Below are 16,452 nucleotides of genomic sequence, written 5' to 3'. Positions count from 1 at the left end.
GTGTACAAGCTCCTTTTGTGTTTTGAATTATGAGACACAAAAAAACCATATAATCCAACCACTGGCTGTTAATGCTGGGTTATTTCGTACAAAAGTGCAATATCAGAATCACTTTCGAGTGAAACGAAGCATAAACATGAAGATATAGATATAAACCACTCCCAATAAACAATACAATATTATTCCCCAATCAATGAAACATTGAACTTATCCCAGTTATTCCAATAAAGCTGAGGCACTTGAAATACAGCCAGTCTGAAAAGTGTCCAAACTGTGTTTTTCTTTTACTGAAAACCCACAAAAGTAAGCACCCTAAGAGAATATGATAACCAGGGTTTAGTCACACAGTTATAATCATATATTATCAGTTAATATGCATATCTAACTATTAAAATATCCCCAATTTCAAAGTTGAGGAATATCTTCATTCATTTTTGTGTTCAAGCCCACCCACTGCAACGTTAATTCCGCACTTTTTAGACCCACTCGTAGGGGGGCGGGACCTCATTCCCAGAATGTAAACAGTGTCCGCCATCTTTGCTAACAGGACCAAATGTCACTGGTGAGCACGTAACAAAAAAAAGAATGAAGATATTGCTCAACTCAGGGGAAACTGAGGTTGGGAAGCACAATGTTTCAAAAATGCTACCCCTACTCTAGTAATACAAAGCTAAATGCAAATCGGTGAAGTATTCCTTTAATACAAACTATGGCACAACATATGTTTCTATAAACATAAACAGAAATAATTGATTTTTTTAAACCCAAAATCTAAAATTGATACAATGGTCCCTTCATGAGAAATTTGATAATTGCATATGTGCCTTTTAGACCTGTATAAAGACAAAATGAAGCTTTCCCAAAATTCACCTTATTGACTCAGTGACCCTAAATTACATCAACACTAAATTTTTAAAACACATCAAGATCAAAATATCACCCCCTGCTGTGAGTTTTGGATAATCAACTGCATCCACCTGGTAGACTGGCAGCTGATGGTTAGTGTATGAGAAAGGATTTTGTTTTTTTGTGTTATTTAGTCTGGTCGTTTCTATACTGACTCAAATAGATTATTTTACCTTGAAGCACAAGCAAGCTAATAAACCGCATTGAAAACACAGATATTGCATAAAACACAATTTCAGCAATGTCTAAAATAAAGGCATTAACCAAAATACATTCTTTGAAATAAAATACACAAAGTGTTTACAGCCCTGTAAATGGGGCTTTGAATAAAAGAATGACTCATTCAATCCCTTCGAGGGATTCATTTGTCTCCATGCTGGAAAAAACAATGTATAGGAAGACTGCCACAGCCAAGAAGAACATAAACTGAACCCACAGTGGGATGAGGCGAGACTTTGACTGTGGTGCCTTTGGAGCATCTTGACCAGATTTAATGGGCGTTGACGTCAAGGAGGAGTTTCTGTAAGAGGACGTCTTGTCATACAAGTAGGGCCTGGACAGGAGACAGAGGAATTGTGCTTAATTAAAAAAACTAAACATTTACTAAATGACAACCAGTTTTGTTTGGTGTAAAACTCCATGGTGGGGTTAAAAACAAGTCCAATATTTGCTTACCATTCAGTATCAATTACAATCATTAACAATACAACTAAGTACTTAAATTTAAATCTACAAGTTGGTTGTTTTTCCAAGTAAAAAGGGACAAACTTTTTCTCGTTCCCCCTTTTATACACTTGTATGAACAACTGTTTAACTTTAATAAAGGACTTTTTAAAAGGCTTAAATGTAAATCAGTGGTAGAAGTAGTGATCTCCTTGTAGTACTAATACTGTAGTATATAAAGGATTTAGGTAAGATTTCTGCATTTAAAATATGAAAATGTTAGAATAGTCAATGTTTCTATTATGTCACTGAATAATACTTACCAGTGCATAAACCTTCAGGCTTCAATTACTTTACTACCCTCTTAAGTCAGAGGACAAAAATGTCTACTTCCAAAAAGTGTTATAAAAACATTACAGATTCATATTTTATTCTGCATTTTTTCTTTTGCATAAATCTCTTCAGCAAAAACTTCAGCCCTGCTCAAAATGACCAAAAATCTAAATCATTTGGAGGATTTTAATCCTGTAAATACCAGTTTGATTACTTGATGTCACTGTCATATATAAAATGAAGTATTATTTTCCATATAAAAAAAATATATATATATATTTTTTTTTTTAAATATGTCAAAGAATATTCAAAATATTGTTTTGTATATAATACATTTAGTGCTATTCAAAACTATCAAATCAGGAATAATTATCAGGATTTTAATACAATATTTGACACTAACACAACCAAAATTATGGCCAGATCAAGAGGAAAACCATATTTTATGAGATACATAATCATTTTTATTAATGTCATAAATGTTAAATCTGTGATCTGAACAACGTGAACAAAATTTGAACCTACATGGCAACAACACAAACTAACTTTGTATGAAAACACTTACTCTTCAACATATTCCCTTCCTCTGTATTCAGATCTCGGCCTTGCGTAGGTTGAGTATGACATCCTGTAGAGAGAAAAAAAAAGTAAACATGACATAAACCCCTCATCAACTGGATTAACAAACACTTTCAGTATAACTAACTTACTCCTGTTGAAATTCCCTCTCATTCCAATTTGGTCGTGAGCTCATGTAAGATCCACTACACAAATATGAGAAAGACATTTATTTAGCTTTATTTGTTTTTGCATACTTGAAAACATGATAAAAATAGAAGGACAGTCAGTGTTAAAACATAACACAATAGCAAAAGTATAAGTACTGACCTGTCTCTATAATCTCCTGCACCTTCACTTCTGACCTGCAAAAATGGAATCACAGATTTATGAACTGTATTGATGTAGAATATTGACAGAGCTTACAAACACAACAGCTTTAATGTTGCAATTAATTCACATGCACTGATAATCTGCATCTCTGGCTCCAATGATAGATGCAGTCATCAATCAGATTAAACCTTGTTCCCTTAAATACAAATATGTAATTAGGCTCATCTGGTTTATGTTAATATAAATTGGTTTCAGAAACAACACTTTATGAATGTATGAAAGCACCCTTACATAACTTTATAATATAATATATAATAAACCCCTGCATGGCATGAGGTACACAAACTAAACATACTACACTATATGTTTAGTACAGCCAACATGGAATGTACTTCACTTTTCTGTAACCAACAGTAACTGACATGCACATTCAAACATCTGTCTTCCAGTGACATGAGTACACTTGTGTTTATTCACATGTATGTAAGCAAAAACATAATAACACCGTGTGGACTGAGACACTTACCGGTGTCCTGTAAACATAGGTGACTTCATCCTCTAGAACAGAAAACACAACAAATGTCATGCTATATATCAAGGCTTTGTACATATTATATACACTGTTTCTGCACAGTTACAATTCATTTGATCACTAACTGCTGCTTGAAATTCCAGGTTCAAGCAAATCTTCATTAATATAATTAAGTTGGGTCCAATTAGAAGTCAATCCCTGATTAATGTCCTTGTATCAGTTTACACAGTGTATGGGTACATTGGTATTTATTTTGTGTTTTTATTGTTTATGTAAGTGTTTCTTCCTTATCAAAGAGCAAAAAACAAAAACATTTTCACATTTAAGAACCTTAAATAAATTCAAACCAATTATTCAACGATTAAAATGTCAGCAATTCAGTTATTAATAACTAACAACCAGTTAACAGATCCAGCCCTGCTTCTGAAGCATATTCACTTCCTCATAAAGATTCGTGAGCTCCAGAATGTGGATGAAAGACAATATTAGATGATAAATGCCTTGACAGTTACCTTCTTCTCTGTAGAAGGTCTTGTCAGGTAGTGGCTCATACTTTGTTCTTTTCCCTTTGCCCATGGCCTCTTTAATCTTCTTCTCGTACAGACCTCTGGTGGAGTCTGGGGAGAAAAGTGATGAACAGTGTAGAAGGAATGAAGTCACACAGGCAGGAAGAGGCCTGTGCACTTTACTGGGATTAAGGTCTATTAAAAAAACGACATTGAGTAAACAATCAGAGCTACTCACCGACCACAGGTCCGTGCTTTATCCCATATTCATCCAACAGCTCGCTAATTTCCTGCGCGGTTTTCCTACTTAATAAAGCCATTGTTTATACTCGCGTTACTAACTTCAACTGCGGGGTTTGGGTACTTTTTCAATCGTTTCAACGGAGCTATGCTTTCTGTTACCAAATACAGACAACGACCATGACTCCGCCCACAGAAAAATCAGCTGCAGCTCGTTTTGTGCGAGCGCGTAGCCCGGACCAGACCAGTGTACGGGATCTCCTGGTTTTCCAACGCAGAGGGGCTTAATCTCCGCCCTCTTTTGTTGAGACAAGTGTTAAATAGACTCGTACCTTCCCTCAAGCTGACGTCATTTCCAGTTTATTCCTGAATTCTTTTTCCTTTAGAGAAATGGAGCAGCGCCACTAGCAGGCCAATATTAATATAGACGTCAGAAACCCTCTTTCTTTCCTTCTTTCATTCAAATATCTACCTCATAATATCTTTACAACTTACTTGACTTTATTTAGTCTTTGGGTTAAAATGTGTGGCCTCAATCATCTGTGATGTCATGTGATGGATGAATGCACAGTGCATACAGTAAGTAGTGTGCTATGTGCCTGTGATTGAGGAATAGCTTTAATATTTAACCATATTGTGTCATCTTTTTACCACTCAAAGTGATGTGATCACTTGTATGTAAAAGCAGTTACTAATACCGTAATATGTAAGTTTAGCACTCATTCACCCAAAGTTCAGTAAAAACGGAGGCCCTAGATTCAAGCCCAATGAGCCTCGATGTAATGGGAACTAAACCTGCAACAGCACAATTCATACAAATACATGAGTGTAAACATGTTAAAGCAAAAATGTTTATTTAAAAAACAACAACATTGTATATCACAGTTCCTAATAGCTAGCATTTTACACTGCATTCTTTTTCTTTTTCTTTTAGCATTTGCAAGCATATAAAGTAATAAAACAAAACTTGTTTCAATGGCAAAACACTGGTTTTACTGCTTATAGAAAGAAGCTTGGCTGAGCCAGTCTAGTTGGTCAGCGGTCAACCAGAACATCAGCAGTCCCATGGCTATCACCACAACCATCTTCAGCATCAACTTCAGCATGCTAAGACACTGTAGGAAAAAGGCACAAACAATTGACAACAATAAATGCACAAAGTAAATGTTCATGAACAGTACACACCTTTTGTTTTCTGCTACAGATTTGTGTGCTGTTCTCTGGCAAGTTCTCTGGTGTATTTGGAAGATCACAACCAGGCATTATTTGTAGGGTTTTGTCGGGCGCCTCAACTTCCTGCACAGACAAAGAATATAAACACTGATCACATCTGCACATTTCAGTGTGTTCTAATTTAAGACCATAAATTAATGATCGTATGCTCACGTCAGATGTTTCTGTATAGCTTTGGTCCTCCTCCCTGTCTGTGGAGCTGCTGAGTGAATCTACATCACTGCTAAACAAAGACAAGGAAAACACAGTTCTTGATTGTTTCTGCCAAATGAGTGTTCTAGAAACAACGTTTCATGCCAACATGACATTCTGCTCACCTGTCAATTTCATAGTGGATGACTTGAGACAGTGACTCTGTACAAAAGTGGACTTTTATCTGCCTCACTAAAACATGAAAAAAATGGAAACTGATGAACTGTGGAACACTTTTAAATATTATTCCGTAAAAAGAAAAGTCTTGGTATCCATCTCATCTACACTCACCTTCTCTTGCATTCTCCTCTTCACTGTCATCCTCAGATTGGAAGAAAGTGTTGATTATCTCCTGTTCTTGTTCCCAACTTCTCTTCTCTTCACGTCTATCATTTCCATGATTCATGATTCCATCATTTCCCAATGGTCCCAGGTCAGAGATTGCAAGTTCACTGTTGAAGAAGAAGCTATCATCCAAGGATCCATGGTAAGAAGGGCTTATGGCTTTGTTATCACCTTTCTGTACCACCGAGTAGCTGTCGATGTCTTCTGCAGGACATGGATCTGAATAAGTAGTTTCTGCTTCATCTGTGTCTTCTGTGGTTAACAGGTTGTCAGACAGGACAGAAGTAGTTTTTGACGCATCAAAATCCCAGTCACCGCTGAAGTCAACTGAGTCCTCTCTGTTGTTTTTGGTGTTACTGTCATTAGAAATGCTCCACATGGAAAATGCAGGGGTCTCGTCGTTTTCAAGATTTTGTGGATAGATATCATCTAACAATTCCTCATCATCAGTAGAGCTGTCGGAGTCTGCCTCACCAGTTTCACCTGCATCCTCACACCCATTCACAAATGCATCGGCCAACACATTCTGAACAATCTCTGTTTTTCTCCCTTCATTTTCTTCGACTGCCACATGGAAACTCACTAATGCATCAGTGTCCCTCTCCAAATCTCTGCTGTACAGATACCCATCTTCCTGCTCGTCAGTGTCCTCATCTGTTCCCACCCATGTTACATCCACTGTGTTTGAACTCCTGCCAGATGTACGAGGCAAAGCACTTGACTGGGAATTGCTTTCTTCATTTTTGAGTCCGTCTTCTACATATTCACACGAAGAGAAGTCTGAGGGATAATCTGCAAAACTTTCACCGGCCTCTTCATGCTCCTCGCCAGAGAATTCCTTTATTTTCTCTACATATTGCTCACTGTCAGCGTCAACAATGAGATCCTGCAGACCGTGCTCTGATATTGCTGCAAACTCCAAACTTTCTGTCACTGACTCGCCTCCGTAAAGAATTTCAACCTGAGCAAGAATATTTTGGTCTTGTTCAACTTTCATGCTCTCACACACAGGACCAGATGTGTCCTCTTGCTTGTCTTCTTCCCTCTCTTGCTCACCCTCTTCGATCCCATCAATATTTATCATCATCTTGTTGCTGTGTTCAGGGACTCTTTCAAAACAGGACTCCTCCTCAATGCTCACGTTCTCCCTTTGTTCCTTGTTTCTAATTTGAGTGTTTTCAACATCCTCTGGTGCCAGGGGTTGTCCCTCAGCAGGGATCCCGTCCTTTTTATTGCCAGAGCAGTACTCAGTGTCAAAAGACTCAGACATCCACAATTCCCCAGGTTTCTCTGCTGTGCCCATGTCCTCTTCGTCGTCGACTTCGTCTTCTCCAGAGACAGAACCTTCTTGCTCTGAATCTCCATCTGAGCTTGTGTAGTCCTCCTCTCCTGTTTGTTTGCGTCTGACGCCCTGAAAATCCTCTTTATCACTTTCTTCATCAGGCTGGTCTTCAGCAACATTTGCAGTCATGTATGTATCTTTAGTTTCCATGCTGCACAGAACAGCAGTCTCAGCCATTCCTTCCTGGTTTACGGCTTTGAGTTCCTTACTTGGTACATTTTCACAAGAGATGTCTGTCTCATCTTCCTCACACTTTCCATCAAAATTGAAATTCTCAAAGTCTAATTCTGGAAAAGATGTCTCTGCAATGACATCATCATTTCATCATTACCCATTTATAAATTGTCAAAAATATACACATAAATAAATGCTGCAGTTGTAAAAAACTGTTGTTTCTTACCCAACGCATCACTGAGTAGATCAGACAGACTTGTTTCCATCTTTGCAAATAAACAAATCAGATGATTAATGAGTAATATCAACACTAGAATCCTCTTCTCTCAGAAAGCGAGAGAGCGCAAAACAAAACCTCATCTGCTGTTGCTGCAAGTGGCTTCCTGTCAGACAGCTGGTGCATATATATCACACATTAAAACTAAAACCATTTGGTTAAATGGACAGTAAGACAATATATCAATGTTAATGTAAAACGACAATAAATATGAGGCGAGAGAATGACTTCTCTCTGAAAATCAAGTAACAAAAGGGTTGTTTTGTCTTAGAGCACGGTCTTACCTTCAGGAGCTCACAAAATGATGTTTCCTTTGATGTGGTTTTGGTTTCATCTGCAAAATGTGAACTCCAGCAGCCAAACACGCAGTTCCGTCACACTGAAACAGCTCATGTTTGGGTGTCTATTTGTCAGCCATCATAAAGGAATTGTACAGTGAATATGTTGTGTGCCACTTTGCTTTATTGTCAGTTAAAACCAAGTAAAACTACATCATTTAATAATTTATTCATAACATTCATAATTGAATTGGATTGTAAATAGTTGTCCTAAGTGGTTCAGAGCTCATGGCGGAGGAGGTAGCGATGGTTGGGCTTCAGGTCCACTTCTACTGGAAAGTGGTCACTCACCTCAAGAGCCTGTGGAGGATAGATGTTCATGTAAAGTCTAAAACTGAACTGATAAAATGCAAATTCACACGGCAACAGGTTTACCTCCTCCTCTGTGAGATGGAAACTCTCTTTAAAGTTGAACGGCTGAGCTGAACCTGGCACTATGCTGGAAATAATTTCACGTCCGTGGACAATAATCCTTTTGGAAAATGTGGAAAGACCACTGTGAGAAATAACGTTCACCAACACCAATAGTTTTACCTTTGTGTAGTTTGATTTTCGGCAGTCACTGTCTGACCTGTCATAGGCACAGTGTGTCTTCCTCCGGACAGTTGTGTCATGTTCATCTCCAATTAGCCACAGAAACCTGGGGTCACTCCTCAAACGTATGTCTCTCCAGCCCCGGATGGTGACGTAGTTGCAGCCAGCGTTGAGGTCCCCCAGGATCATCACATTCTGGTGTGATGGAGGCAATGCGAACATTTTTTTTTTAATTTTCAGATTTAAACAACTCATCTATTTTGTACTTTAGCCAAGGGATTCAGATACAGATTTAAAAGAAAACATTAGATGACTTACATCTGTCTTCCACTTCTTGTAAACTTCTTTAAAGACCGTGTACAGCTCATCCATCTCCTTCATGGCAGTTTTTGGACTGGTGTGCTGGCCAATCAAGACAAAATCCTTCACCACTGGAAATAAAGAAAATACATCTACATTGAGTATGGGATGACATTTAAAGAAATGCATGGTCATTGTTACTCCTGCATATTCATCCCTGCTTACATTTCTTTCTTACTGTCAGCATAAAATAAAATTGAATTTTTGAATAGAATTTTCCTGTACAACTGAAAACATGTTTCTTTCATTCTTACATGTTGTGGGAGAGTGAAAGCGAACAATGAAAGGCTCACGAGAGAAAATATCAGTTTCATTTGTCCCTTTGTCCAGTTTAGGATACTGATAATGCTCTTTGACCTTCAACATGTTGTTCCTGTGGATGAAAGGAGGAGAAAAGGCAGACTGTAAGGATGTCACATTCAACTGACCATTAACAGTAATGAAGCTTCTTATTAAACAGTTACCTGTAAACGTAGACGTACTGTTCCTTATAGGTTTTCTTCCCCAGCCTTTCACTCTCTACATAAGAGTATGAGTTGGATTTGTCAAATCTGTAGACAGCAACATGAATGCCATGACATTAAAGACGGTTCACCAGATTATCTAAACTTTCCTTTTCTTAATATTAAACCCGTAAAAGTACCTGTTAAGATCTTTAACCAAAGTTTGTATAGCTTCTCCTTTGGAATCTCGAACCTCCTGAATAAGACACAAGTCACACCGAGACAGGGTCTTGGGAGGAAAAAAATTACTTCATTGTTATAGGTTTGTTCGATTGCTGCTCTAGTTGGTTGTGCACGCAAAGTACAATACCTTCAGTAAAATCCCCATAACCTTCTTGTTGTTTGCCTTTGCCTCTCCAAAGCTCTGAATGTTGAAAGCGCAGATTTTGAATGAAGACGTCACGGTCAACACACACAAGCCCACAACCAGCTGCAGAACATCAGTCCTCATCTTGAGGATGATCACTCTGCAAGTAAAAGAGAGTTTAGCAAGATCCCCCTTTGTCACATTGTGAAATGTGAAGAAGTTTAAGCCACATGTGTGTCCACCACAGCCTCTAACCTTCAGTCCCGGTTACACCAGATGATTGACCTCAGTCCGGCAAAGATCCATCTCTTCAGTGAGCAGTGTTGTATTTTGGGGAACATGCTATGGTCGATGTGCTGTGTCAGTGCCTGTTGAGAATGGCACTTTATCTGGAACAGTTAAAACGGCAGCACAATTCACAATAGGTCCATCCAGAGCTCTGGGTGTGTTTTGTCTCCATATGTTTGAGTGTAATCAGACAATAGATGGGTCTGTGTGTCATGCCTGTTAGTTCAATGCACATTTTGGTAGAATATACCACATATCATTTAGCACAAGCATGGACAGTTGGTATACCACATAGTGCAGTTTCATCACTTAGAAAGCACAGGTGTGTTTTAAGTGAATTTCCCCCATGACTTCCTTTAACAGCTAACAACTAACTCTAAATGTCTACCAGTTACACACTCTGATGTCAACAACTGACATTCACCAGCTGCTTTATAAAAAAAAACCACCTGTTCCACTGCTTGTCAAGGCAAATGTCTAATTTCCCAATCAAATGTGGCAACTGAGTGCATTTAGAAAATGTGAGTTACATTTCTGAGAGTATTTTTCTTATTATAAAAAAGCAACTCTTTCATTGTCTCCTCAGTACCTCATCATTTACTTGTCTCATTTGTATGTTTATATTAATATTTGCCACTGCAAATATGTAGTATTTTCTTCCACCCCTAACTATTCTGCAGCAGCCAACTTGTAAACATAGATTGCATTTTGGTTGTTTTCCAACACTACAAACACTGTTGCCCTTTTAATACTGCATCTCTGTCTGAACAGCCTACACAATGCACAATACATCACATTATTTATCTTATGGAACCCTCCCCCCTGAAATAATATTCCTAATAATAAAAAAATAATACACAAAATTATGCTTACCGTACATACGGTAAAAATGGCACTATTTATTTTACATAGTGTATGACAGACATGACACAGAAGTCAACATTTTTAAATATGAAAAATACAAATGGGAAATGTCATGGCATATGCATTATGCAAAATACGACATCCAATTAAAATCCTATTTTAAAAACAACATCAACAACAACAACAACTACAGCTCAATTATAATAACATCATCATATTGGTCTAAAACAGCCTGAGTGTTCAGGAGTGGCCATTTCCAAGAGATAGTCCTGGATGCGTGTCTCTATATCAGAGTACAGGTCTTCCACTTGCTCCCTGAAGGGAGGATGCCACATCCACATCATGATGACCCCTGCCACAGCGACGAGGAGAAGGAGGAACACACAGACTTTCCTCCAGGAGCCACATGGCATCTGAACAGACAGGAACGACAGGGATTTATAATTATATTGTTGATGATGACTGATTATTATGTCTCTGTCTCATTGGGACCAGGTTTTGGTCTTCATGGAGACTACTGAAAAGGCCCTGAAAAGGCCAGAAAAGCTTCTCAAGAGGAAACAAATAAATAAGTAATTACACACACACTTACCAGTCTCTTGCGGCGGTGGCTGATTTGCCGGAGTTCTTCCCTGCACTGTGACAGCCGGGCCTGGCTGGACTGACACTCCTGCTCTACTGCATGCAGTTCTGTCTGCAGCTCTTCACACTGCACACACACACATGTAAATTAAATTTGGCTGTAGGTGGCTTAATACACTTTTCAATGTGGCAGCCCTGAACCTAACAAATAGGTTTGGTTGAGTATACTGTGATGTCCCAACCTGACCTCGCTCTCCTTGAGGCGTAGTTTCTCCTGAGTGTGACGAAGCTGTTCTTCCATCTGAGAGTTTTTTCTCAGTTGCGTCTCTGTTTCCTGTGATGTCAGACGATCCTGAATTTCCTGGCTCTTACAGTCACCGTCTAGGAAAGAGGCAACATGTTGTCTTTTGAGCCTCAGAAAAATTTACCCAGAACACAAAGACATAGCTCTGAGTGTCTCACCTCTAAGATTCTGGATTTCCTCCTTTGAGAGAAGGTTATCCTCCTCCAGCACACACATGTTGTACTGCAGCTCTGTGTTCACTTGCCTCAGTGACACCACTTCATCCCTCAGCTCATCCTCTCTGGCTCTGAACAGCTGCACAACAGAGACACACACATTTTTTACCACAACTGTCCTTCAAACTTCTCACCTTGCACACTGCCATGTTACTGTACCCTACCTCCACTTGGCTGAGTAGCTGTTGCAGCTGTTCATTGCTGAGGCGCTGGTTCTCCCTGAGTTGGTCACAGCTCAACTTCAGCTCCTCGTACAAGCTCTGCCACTTTAGTGCCGCTGCCTTTGCTGAAATAAGTGATTCCTGGTGAAAAAAATGATAAAAAGTATATTCAATATTCAACTGCAAAACTTAGAATAGTTCTTTTTATAGATGAGCAGAGCAAATGTCACCATACAAACTCAGTAACCTGCAGTGTCTCAGCCTTGCTGAGTGCCTCAGTTTTCTCCTGCGTGGCCCTCTGAAGAGCAACTAGTGCTTTCTCTTCGTATATCAGTTTCTGCTTCTCCATCTGCACCATCAGTTTCTTCACTCCATCTTTCGGAAACTTATGCAAGGACACAATACGACTAGATGAGACCAGTATGTGAGAGAGTAAAAATGCAGTCAGACTGGCTGATTAACAGAGGGCAGAAAAGAAAACAGCGAGTGCCTGATTAAACCGCTGCACTGAGTGGGTTTCTTCTTCACCAGCTGCTGTTCTTACCTTCAGACAGACATGCAGCTGTGCCTCCAGAGCCCCGATCTTGTTTCTCAGCAGGTCTTCACTGCAGCGAGCCTGTGTGGGTTAGAGAGGAAATGACTGACTTTTGCACTGGAACCTGCAGATAGAAGATGAATGTGTTTTTGCATGTTCTTGTATTGCCTGCACTCACTCGTGCATGAAAGCTTGCAGCATCAGTGAGCCACAGGCAGGGTCATAATGTGTACATTTTTACAAAGTACTAACAAAATACCTGAGTAAATTTTTTTTTACAGATGACAAAGTTTTTTTTTTTAACAAAATTAGATTTTTGGTGTTTCAAATCCTAATTAAAGTACAGAAAAACATTGTTCTTTAATTAGAACAATGTTTTTCTAATTAACATTAGAAAAACATTCTAACATTATCCTTTCATTCGTTAGAGCTAGATAAGCCTAAAAAAAAGGCTATAATCATATATAACAGCAACAGACTGTCACATCCTTCCTGTATAAGAATGACTTATACTTACACTTACAGCTTACACTACACCTACACAGAATAGACTTGAGCGGAAGCAGGAAGCTCCAAACCACAGGCTGCATATGTCTTCCTGAGGCTCTCTACACGACTGTCACATAGATAAGTGCAGTGAATGGTGTGTGGGGGTATGTTTGATTCTACAGAGAGTCTTACAGTCCATATTTTGTTGGAGGAGTTCACGAGGTCTGACATGCTCTCCTGTAGACCAACCAGCTTCTTCTTCATGGCCTCCTCTCTCCACAGGGCCTCCTGATAGAAGAACACGCACAACAACAATGCTGCATGAATACTGTATGTCGCTCAGCGATGCTCGCGATTGAACAAATGATGCCCCTAAAACGGCTATCAACTGATGAAAAATAAAACAGCTACTGTAGCTAAAACGCTAAAAGCAAAATGATGAATGCTGTTGAGCCATGACTCAATAAGACAAGAGCCTTACTTAAATAATCTCAATTACTAAATCTAAGATTGTCTTATATTTGATTCAATCTAAATTTGAAGAGCCAAATAAAAGACCTTGCAGTTTTAGAAATCTCGTGACTGTGTTAAACTGAGAACCTTTATTTCCTTATGGCTTCACCTTTTTTAAATATTAAATCTATTGTTTTCATTTTCTTTGTTTGAAAGCCACATTGTCTCACTTCACTGATAAACAGCTTGGGATGATGTTGGAAAATATTTGATTTACCTGCAAGTACTCAGCTAGCTGCTGAACATCCTAAAAAGAAGAAGACAGAAATAGTTATAGAAAACCAGAGTCTGCAGTTTATATCAACAACCCCAGTGAATACAGCAACAGTTTTAAACTCACCGATTCCTTAACAGTGACGAGGCCAGACCTGTGCAGAAGAAAAGATCATGCCATGGGAATTTAAAACACAGATCCCTGCTATTTTTGACATAGAATTATATGGAAGTTTCAGGGAAATGTTTAAGTCCCACTCACACTGTCTGCACACCCGCCTCCCGAACAGGGTTTTTTGGTGGGACATATTTGGCTTGAGTTGCAAACTTTTGGTGAAGGCTTTCTGTTTGAAATATTGTTTTGATGGAGGACTTTTGAACTTGAAAGAGAAGAATCAGAAAGAACAGCTGGTGAAAGATTAAAGATAGTGGTATACAGTCACTGGATAAAATGCATTGTAATTCCAAGACTTTTACCTTTAACACTATTCTCTCTTTTCTTCGTGTGCTGGCTTGATTCCTTTATCTCTGGTGTGGAGGTAGATGCTTGTTTCTTTGAACAATCTTTGTCTTGCCTCACCAGTGTTACTGGCTCTGACCATAATGAGGCCTGAGGAAGTGAGGAGAGGAGATGGAGGGAAGATGCAGGTGTTAGAGGGACAGAGGGAACATCTGGTGATACATTAAAAATAATGTCAAGGGATCTTTTATTTACCCATGTACTGGTACTTGGACCATCAGTTATGCTGCTGTTAGATGATACAATCGTCTTTTTATGAACATTAGAGGGAATTTTGTGGATGTTTGTATTCTGATACTTTAAACTATGCTGTTTCATTGTCTTTGGTGAAGTATTCGTCCTTGTAGACTTCAAGCCGCACAGCTCTGGGCTCAGTGATCTCCTCCTCAGATATTCCAGCTGCCGTTTGTCTTTCTGTTCATTTTGGATCAGTTTTGTGTCAAACTCTACCCTGGGGCTGCGACACGAGGTCACATTGTTACGTCCTCGCATGTGTTCACGTTTCTCTGCTCTCATCTCCACTCTTTGGTCAAAGTCTTTCACTGGGCAGAGCTGGACCCCAGTCAGGGTGTCCATCACAGCTTCTCAGGTTACAGTGCCTCGAGCCTTCAAGGACAGCAGAGCAAAACCTTGATTATCATTATGATATTAATGATAATCATATATAATTATAGCTGAAAATGTGTATTTATTTATTTTTTGTGGTCACATCTGAAAAAACTAGAGCATGAGCACTTTCCCAGAGAATGCAGTTGTGCATGCTAAGACAGGTTGCTTTTGTGTGTCTGCCAATGTAGTAGGAGAGAGAATAATAATAATAATAATACTAGTTAATATTATTATTAACTAATGTCCCACAAAAAAATGCACTGGAAAGTCCCCTTCAAACAATCAACATTTAAACAAAACTTTTAATATGAATGCGTGACAAAGCCGGTTTAAAAATGTACCTTCGCTCAGGTCTTTCTGACTCAAAGTGAGCAAAATTAACATGGCAGTCTATGAGGAAGAAAGGCTGACAGGTGGCATTGTGAGAAATGGAATGTCTGACAGCAACAAAAAGGACACTGTGTGGACATTTTGAGCTCTGAATTGTGTGTAATACTTGTGGTGAAAGAGGTCGGAGCTGAAAGAGAAGAAAACAGAAAGCAATGAAAAAGTAATAATGAGTGCTCATGTTGTTGCCTTAGATGCATGTGTTCCATCAGCTTTGCCTGCCTTTGAACTGCCCTCTCAGTTTATTTCCCATGTGAGATGGGAATAACATTATCTTGTTGTATTAAACAATGAGAAATAAAACTTTCTTTTCCATTGTATTCTGTTCTAAAAAAAAAAAGAGTGCAGAAATGTTAAATATATAAAAAATCCAGAATGAGCCAAACATTTTGATGTATGCAGTACCCTCTCAGACCTTTTTTAAAAAAACTGATGCTTGTTCAGAGACAACACTGACAGAGTTTGGAATGGCCTGCACCTGTGTCATCGGTTGCTCTTGAAATGTGTATATGCATAAAATAAAAAGTGAAGTAAAGGACAGGTAGCTCAGCAAGTCTCTGTGACCCATGTGGGTGTGTTGAAGTTGAAGCAATTGCAGTATTGACTCTAAAAACCAAGTTATAAAAGTAGAACTACTAAAGTAGAAGTCGTAGCTGGAGTAAAGTAAAAATAAAACATTATAGTAAAAGGTCAACCCTGCAATGGTGGCTGTTTTTTCTGTTGTCTTTTTCCTTTTTAGAAAGATTTTATCAGGGTGCCATATCAAAGACAGAGGCCCTGACAACAGTCGATGGAGGCAGTGGAGGGAAAATGTTGATAATGCAAGCAAAAAAAACCCAACAAAAACTACTTAATAAGAAGACATGGAAAATCTTACCCACTACGCCATGTCATTCTGTTCTTCAAACTCATCATGAGGTGAAAGAGTTAGTTATCCATTTTGTCACTCTTCTGAAAGAAATAATGTCCCGGGGCTTTGTCTGCATTTCACATGTAGCTGCTGTTTCTGTAGACCATAATTTTACAGGAAGTGAAGAGAACCACAGCGTCATATGTTCCTCTATCTCAGCAGCCACTCACACCAAACTGATGCCAC

The 16,452-nt window shown here is 38.9% G+C and overlaps 3 protein-coding genes across 9 annotated transcripts; all 3 read right to left on the bottom strand.

Annotated features, from left to right (window-relative positions):
- Window positions 1-4,908: 4,908 nt before the first annotated feature.
- On the bottom strand, window positions 4,909-8,012 carry LOC122777011. 3 transcript variants are annotated; one of them, XM_044037895.1, is made up of 7 exons: window positions 7,919-8,012; window positions 7,584-7,623; window positions 5,788-7,485; window positions 5,622-5,688; window positions 5,458-5,527; window positions 5,257-5,367; window positions 4,909-5,186 (listed from the first exon to the last, which is right to left on the bottom strand). In XM_044037895.1, exons 2-7 carry the CDS (start codon window positions 7,621-7,623, stop codon window positions 5,064-5,066), a joined length of 2,109 nt encoding a protein of 702 aa, XP_043893830.1. In that variant the 5' UTR covers window positions 7,919-8,012; the 3' UTR covers window positions 4,909-5,063. The 3 variants fall into 3 exon arrangements, with proteins under 3 accessions (XP_043893830.1, XP_043893833.1, XP_043893831.1); XM_044037898.1 differs by having other exon boundaries at window positions 5,458-5,524; XM_044037896.1 differs by lacking the exon at window positions 7,919-8,012 and having other exon boundaries at window positions 7,584-7,912.
- A 62-nt stretch (window positions 8,013-8,074) lies between these two features.
- dnase1l1l (deoxyribonuclease I-like 1-like) lies at window positions 8,075-10,030 on the bottom strand. Of its 3 annotated transcripts, none has more exons than XM_044037906.1 (9): window positions 9,932-10,030; window positions 9,680-9,836; window positions 9,510-9,598; window positions 9,331-9,417; window positions 9,160-9,239; window positions 8,825-8,937; window positions 8,544-8,701; window positions 8,348-8,444; window positions 8,075-8,272 (listed from the first exon to the last, which is right to left on the bottom strand). In XM_044037906.1, the coding sequence occupies exons 2-9, from the start codon at window positions 9,818-9,820 to the stop codon at window positions 8,192-8,194; spliced, it is 846 nt and encodes a 281-aa protein (XP_043893841.1). In that variant the 5' UTR covers window positions 9,821-9,836; window positions 9,932-10,030; the 3' UTR covers window positions 8,075-8,191. The 3 variants fall into 3 exon arrangements, with proteins under 3 accessions (XP_043893841.1, XP_043893840.1, XP_043893839.1); XM_044037905.1 differs by having other exon boundaries at window positions 9,121-9,239; window positions 9,510-9,565; XM_044037904.1 differs by having other exon boundaries at window positions 9,121-9,239; window positions 9,932-10,028.
- A 797-nt stretch (window positions 10,031-10,827) lies between these two features.
- On the bottom strand, window positions 10,828-16,423 carry LOC122777013 (TRAF3-interacting JNK-activating modulator). 3 transcript variants are annotated; one of them, XM_044037901.1, is made up of 15 exons: window positions 16,234-16,422; window positions 15,311-15,486; window positions 14,556-14,966; window positions 14,318-14,450; window positions 14,103-14,220; window positions 13,968-13,995; window positions 13,845-13,874; window positions 13,307-13,402; window positions 12,635-12,706; window positions 12,338-12,475; window positions 12,094-12,231; window positions 11,873-12,008; window positions 11,658-11,791; window positions 11,421-11,537; window positions 10,828-11,241 (listed from the first exon to the last, which is right to left on the bottom strand). In XM_044037901.1, exons 3-15 carry the CDS (start codon window positions 14,934-14,936, stop codon window positions 11,041-11,043), a joined length of 1,722 nt encoding a protein of 573 aa, XP_043893836.1. In that variant the 5' UTR covers window positions 14,937-14,966; window positions 15,311-15,486; window positions 16,234-16,422; the 3' UTR covers window positions 10,828-11,040. The 3 variants fall into 3 exon arrangements, with proteins under 3 accessions (XP_043893836.1, XP_043893835.1, XP_043893837.1); XM_044037900.1 differs by lacking the exon at window positions 15,311-15,486 and having other exon boundaries at window positions 16,234-16,420; XM_044037902.1 differs by lacking the exons at window positions 10,828-11,241; window positions 15,311-15,486 and having other exon boundaries at window positions 11,431-11,537; window positions 11,653-11,791; window positions 16,234-16,423.
- Between the last annotated feature and the right edge of the window lie 29 nt (window positions 16,424-16,452).

Source organism: Solea senegalensis, linkage group LG11 (genome assembly GCF_019176455.1).
Source record: "Solea senegalensis isolate Sse05_10M linkage group LG11, IFAPA_SoseM_1, whole genome shotgun sequence".
In the NCBI taxonomy this organism is placed as follows: Eukaryota; Metazoa; Chordata; class Actinopteri; order Pleuronectiformes; family Soleidae; genus Solea; species Solea senegalensis.
This window is presented reverse-complemented; position numbering and strand designations above follow the sequence as displayed.

Bases quoted from the DNA above. Each gene is read 5' to 3' on its own strand.
- LOC122777011 (XM_044037895.1), bottom strand. From the start codon at position 7,623: ATGGAAACAAGTCTGTCTGATCTACTCAGTGATGCGTTGG. The intron at 7,486-7,583 runs GTAAGAAACAAC...ATGTCATTGCAG, and splicing joins TCTACTCAGTGATGCGTTGG to AGACATCTTTTCCAGAATTA. The intron at 5,368-5,457 runs GTGAGCATACGA...TTGTCTGTGCAG, and splicing joins GCTATACAGAAACATCTGAC to GAAGTTGAGGCGCCCGACAA.
- dnase1l1l (XM_044037904.1), bottom strand. From the start codon at position 9,820: ATGAGGACTGATGTTCTGCAGCTGGTTGTGGGCTTGTGTGTGTTGACC. The intron at 8,702-8,824 runs GTAAGTCATCTA...CCATCACACCAG, and splicing joins ACAAGAAGTGGAAGACAGAT to AATGTGATGATCCTGGGGGA. The intron at 8,273-8,347 runs GTAAACCTGTTG...TATCCTCCACAG, and splicing joins TCCATCTCACAGAGGAGGAG to GCTCTTGAGGTGAGTGACCA.
- LOC122777013 (XM_044037901.1), bottom strand. From the start codon at position 14,936: ATGGACACCCTGACTGGGGTCCAGCTCTGCCCAGTGAAAGACTTTGAC. The intron at 14,221-14,317 runs GTAAAAGTCTTG...TTCTCTTTCAAG, and splicing joins AAGAGAGAATAGTGTTAAAG to TTCAAAAGTCCTCCATCAAA. The intron at 12,476-12,634 runs GTAAGAACAGCA...TCCTTGCATAAG, and splicing joins AGCTGCATGTCTGTCTGAAG to TTTCCGAAAGATGGAGTGAA.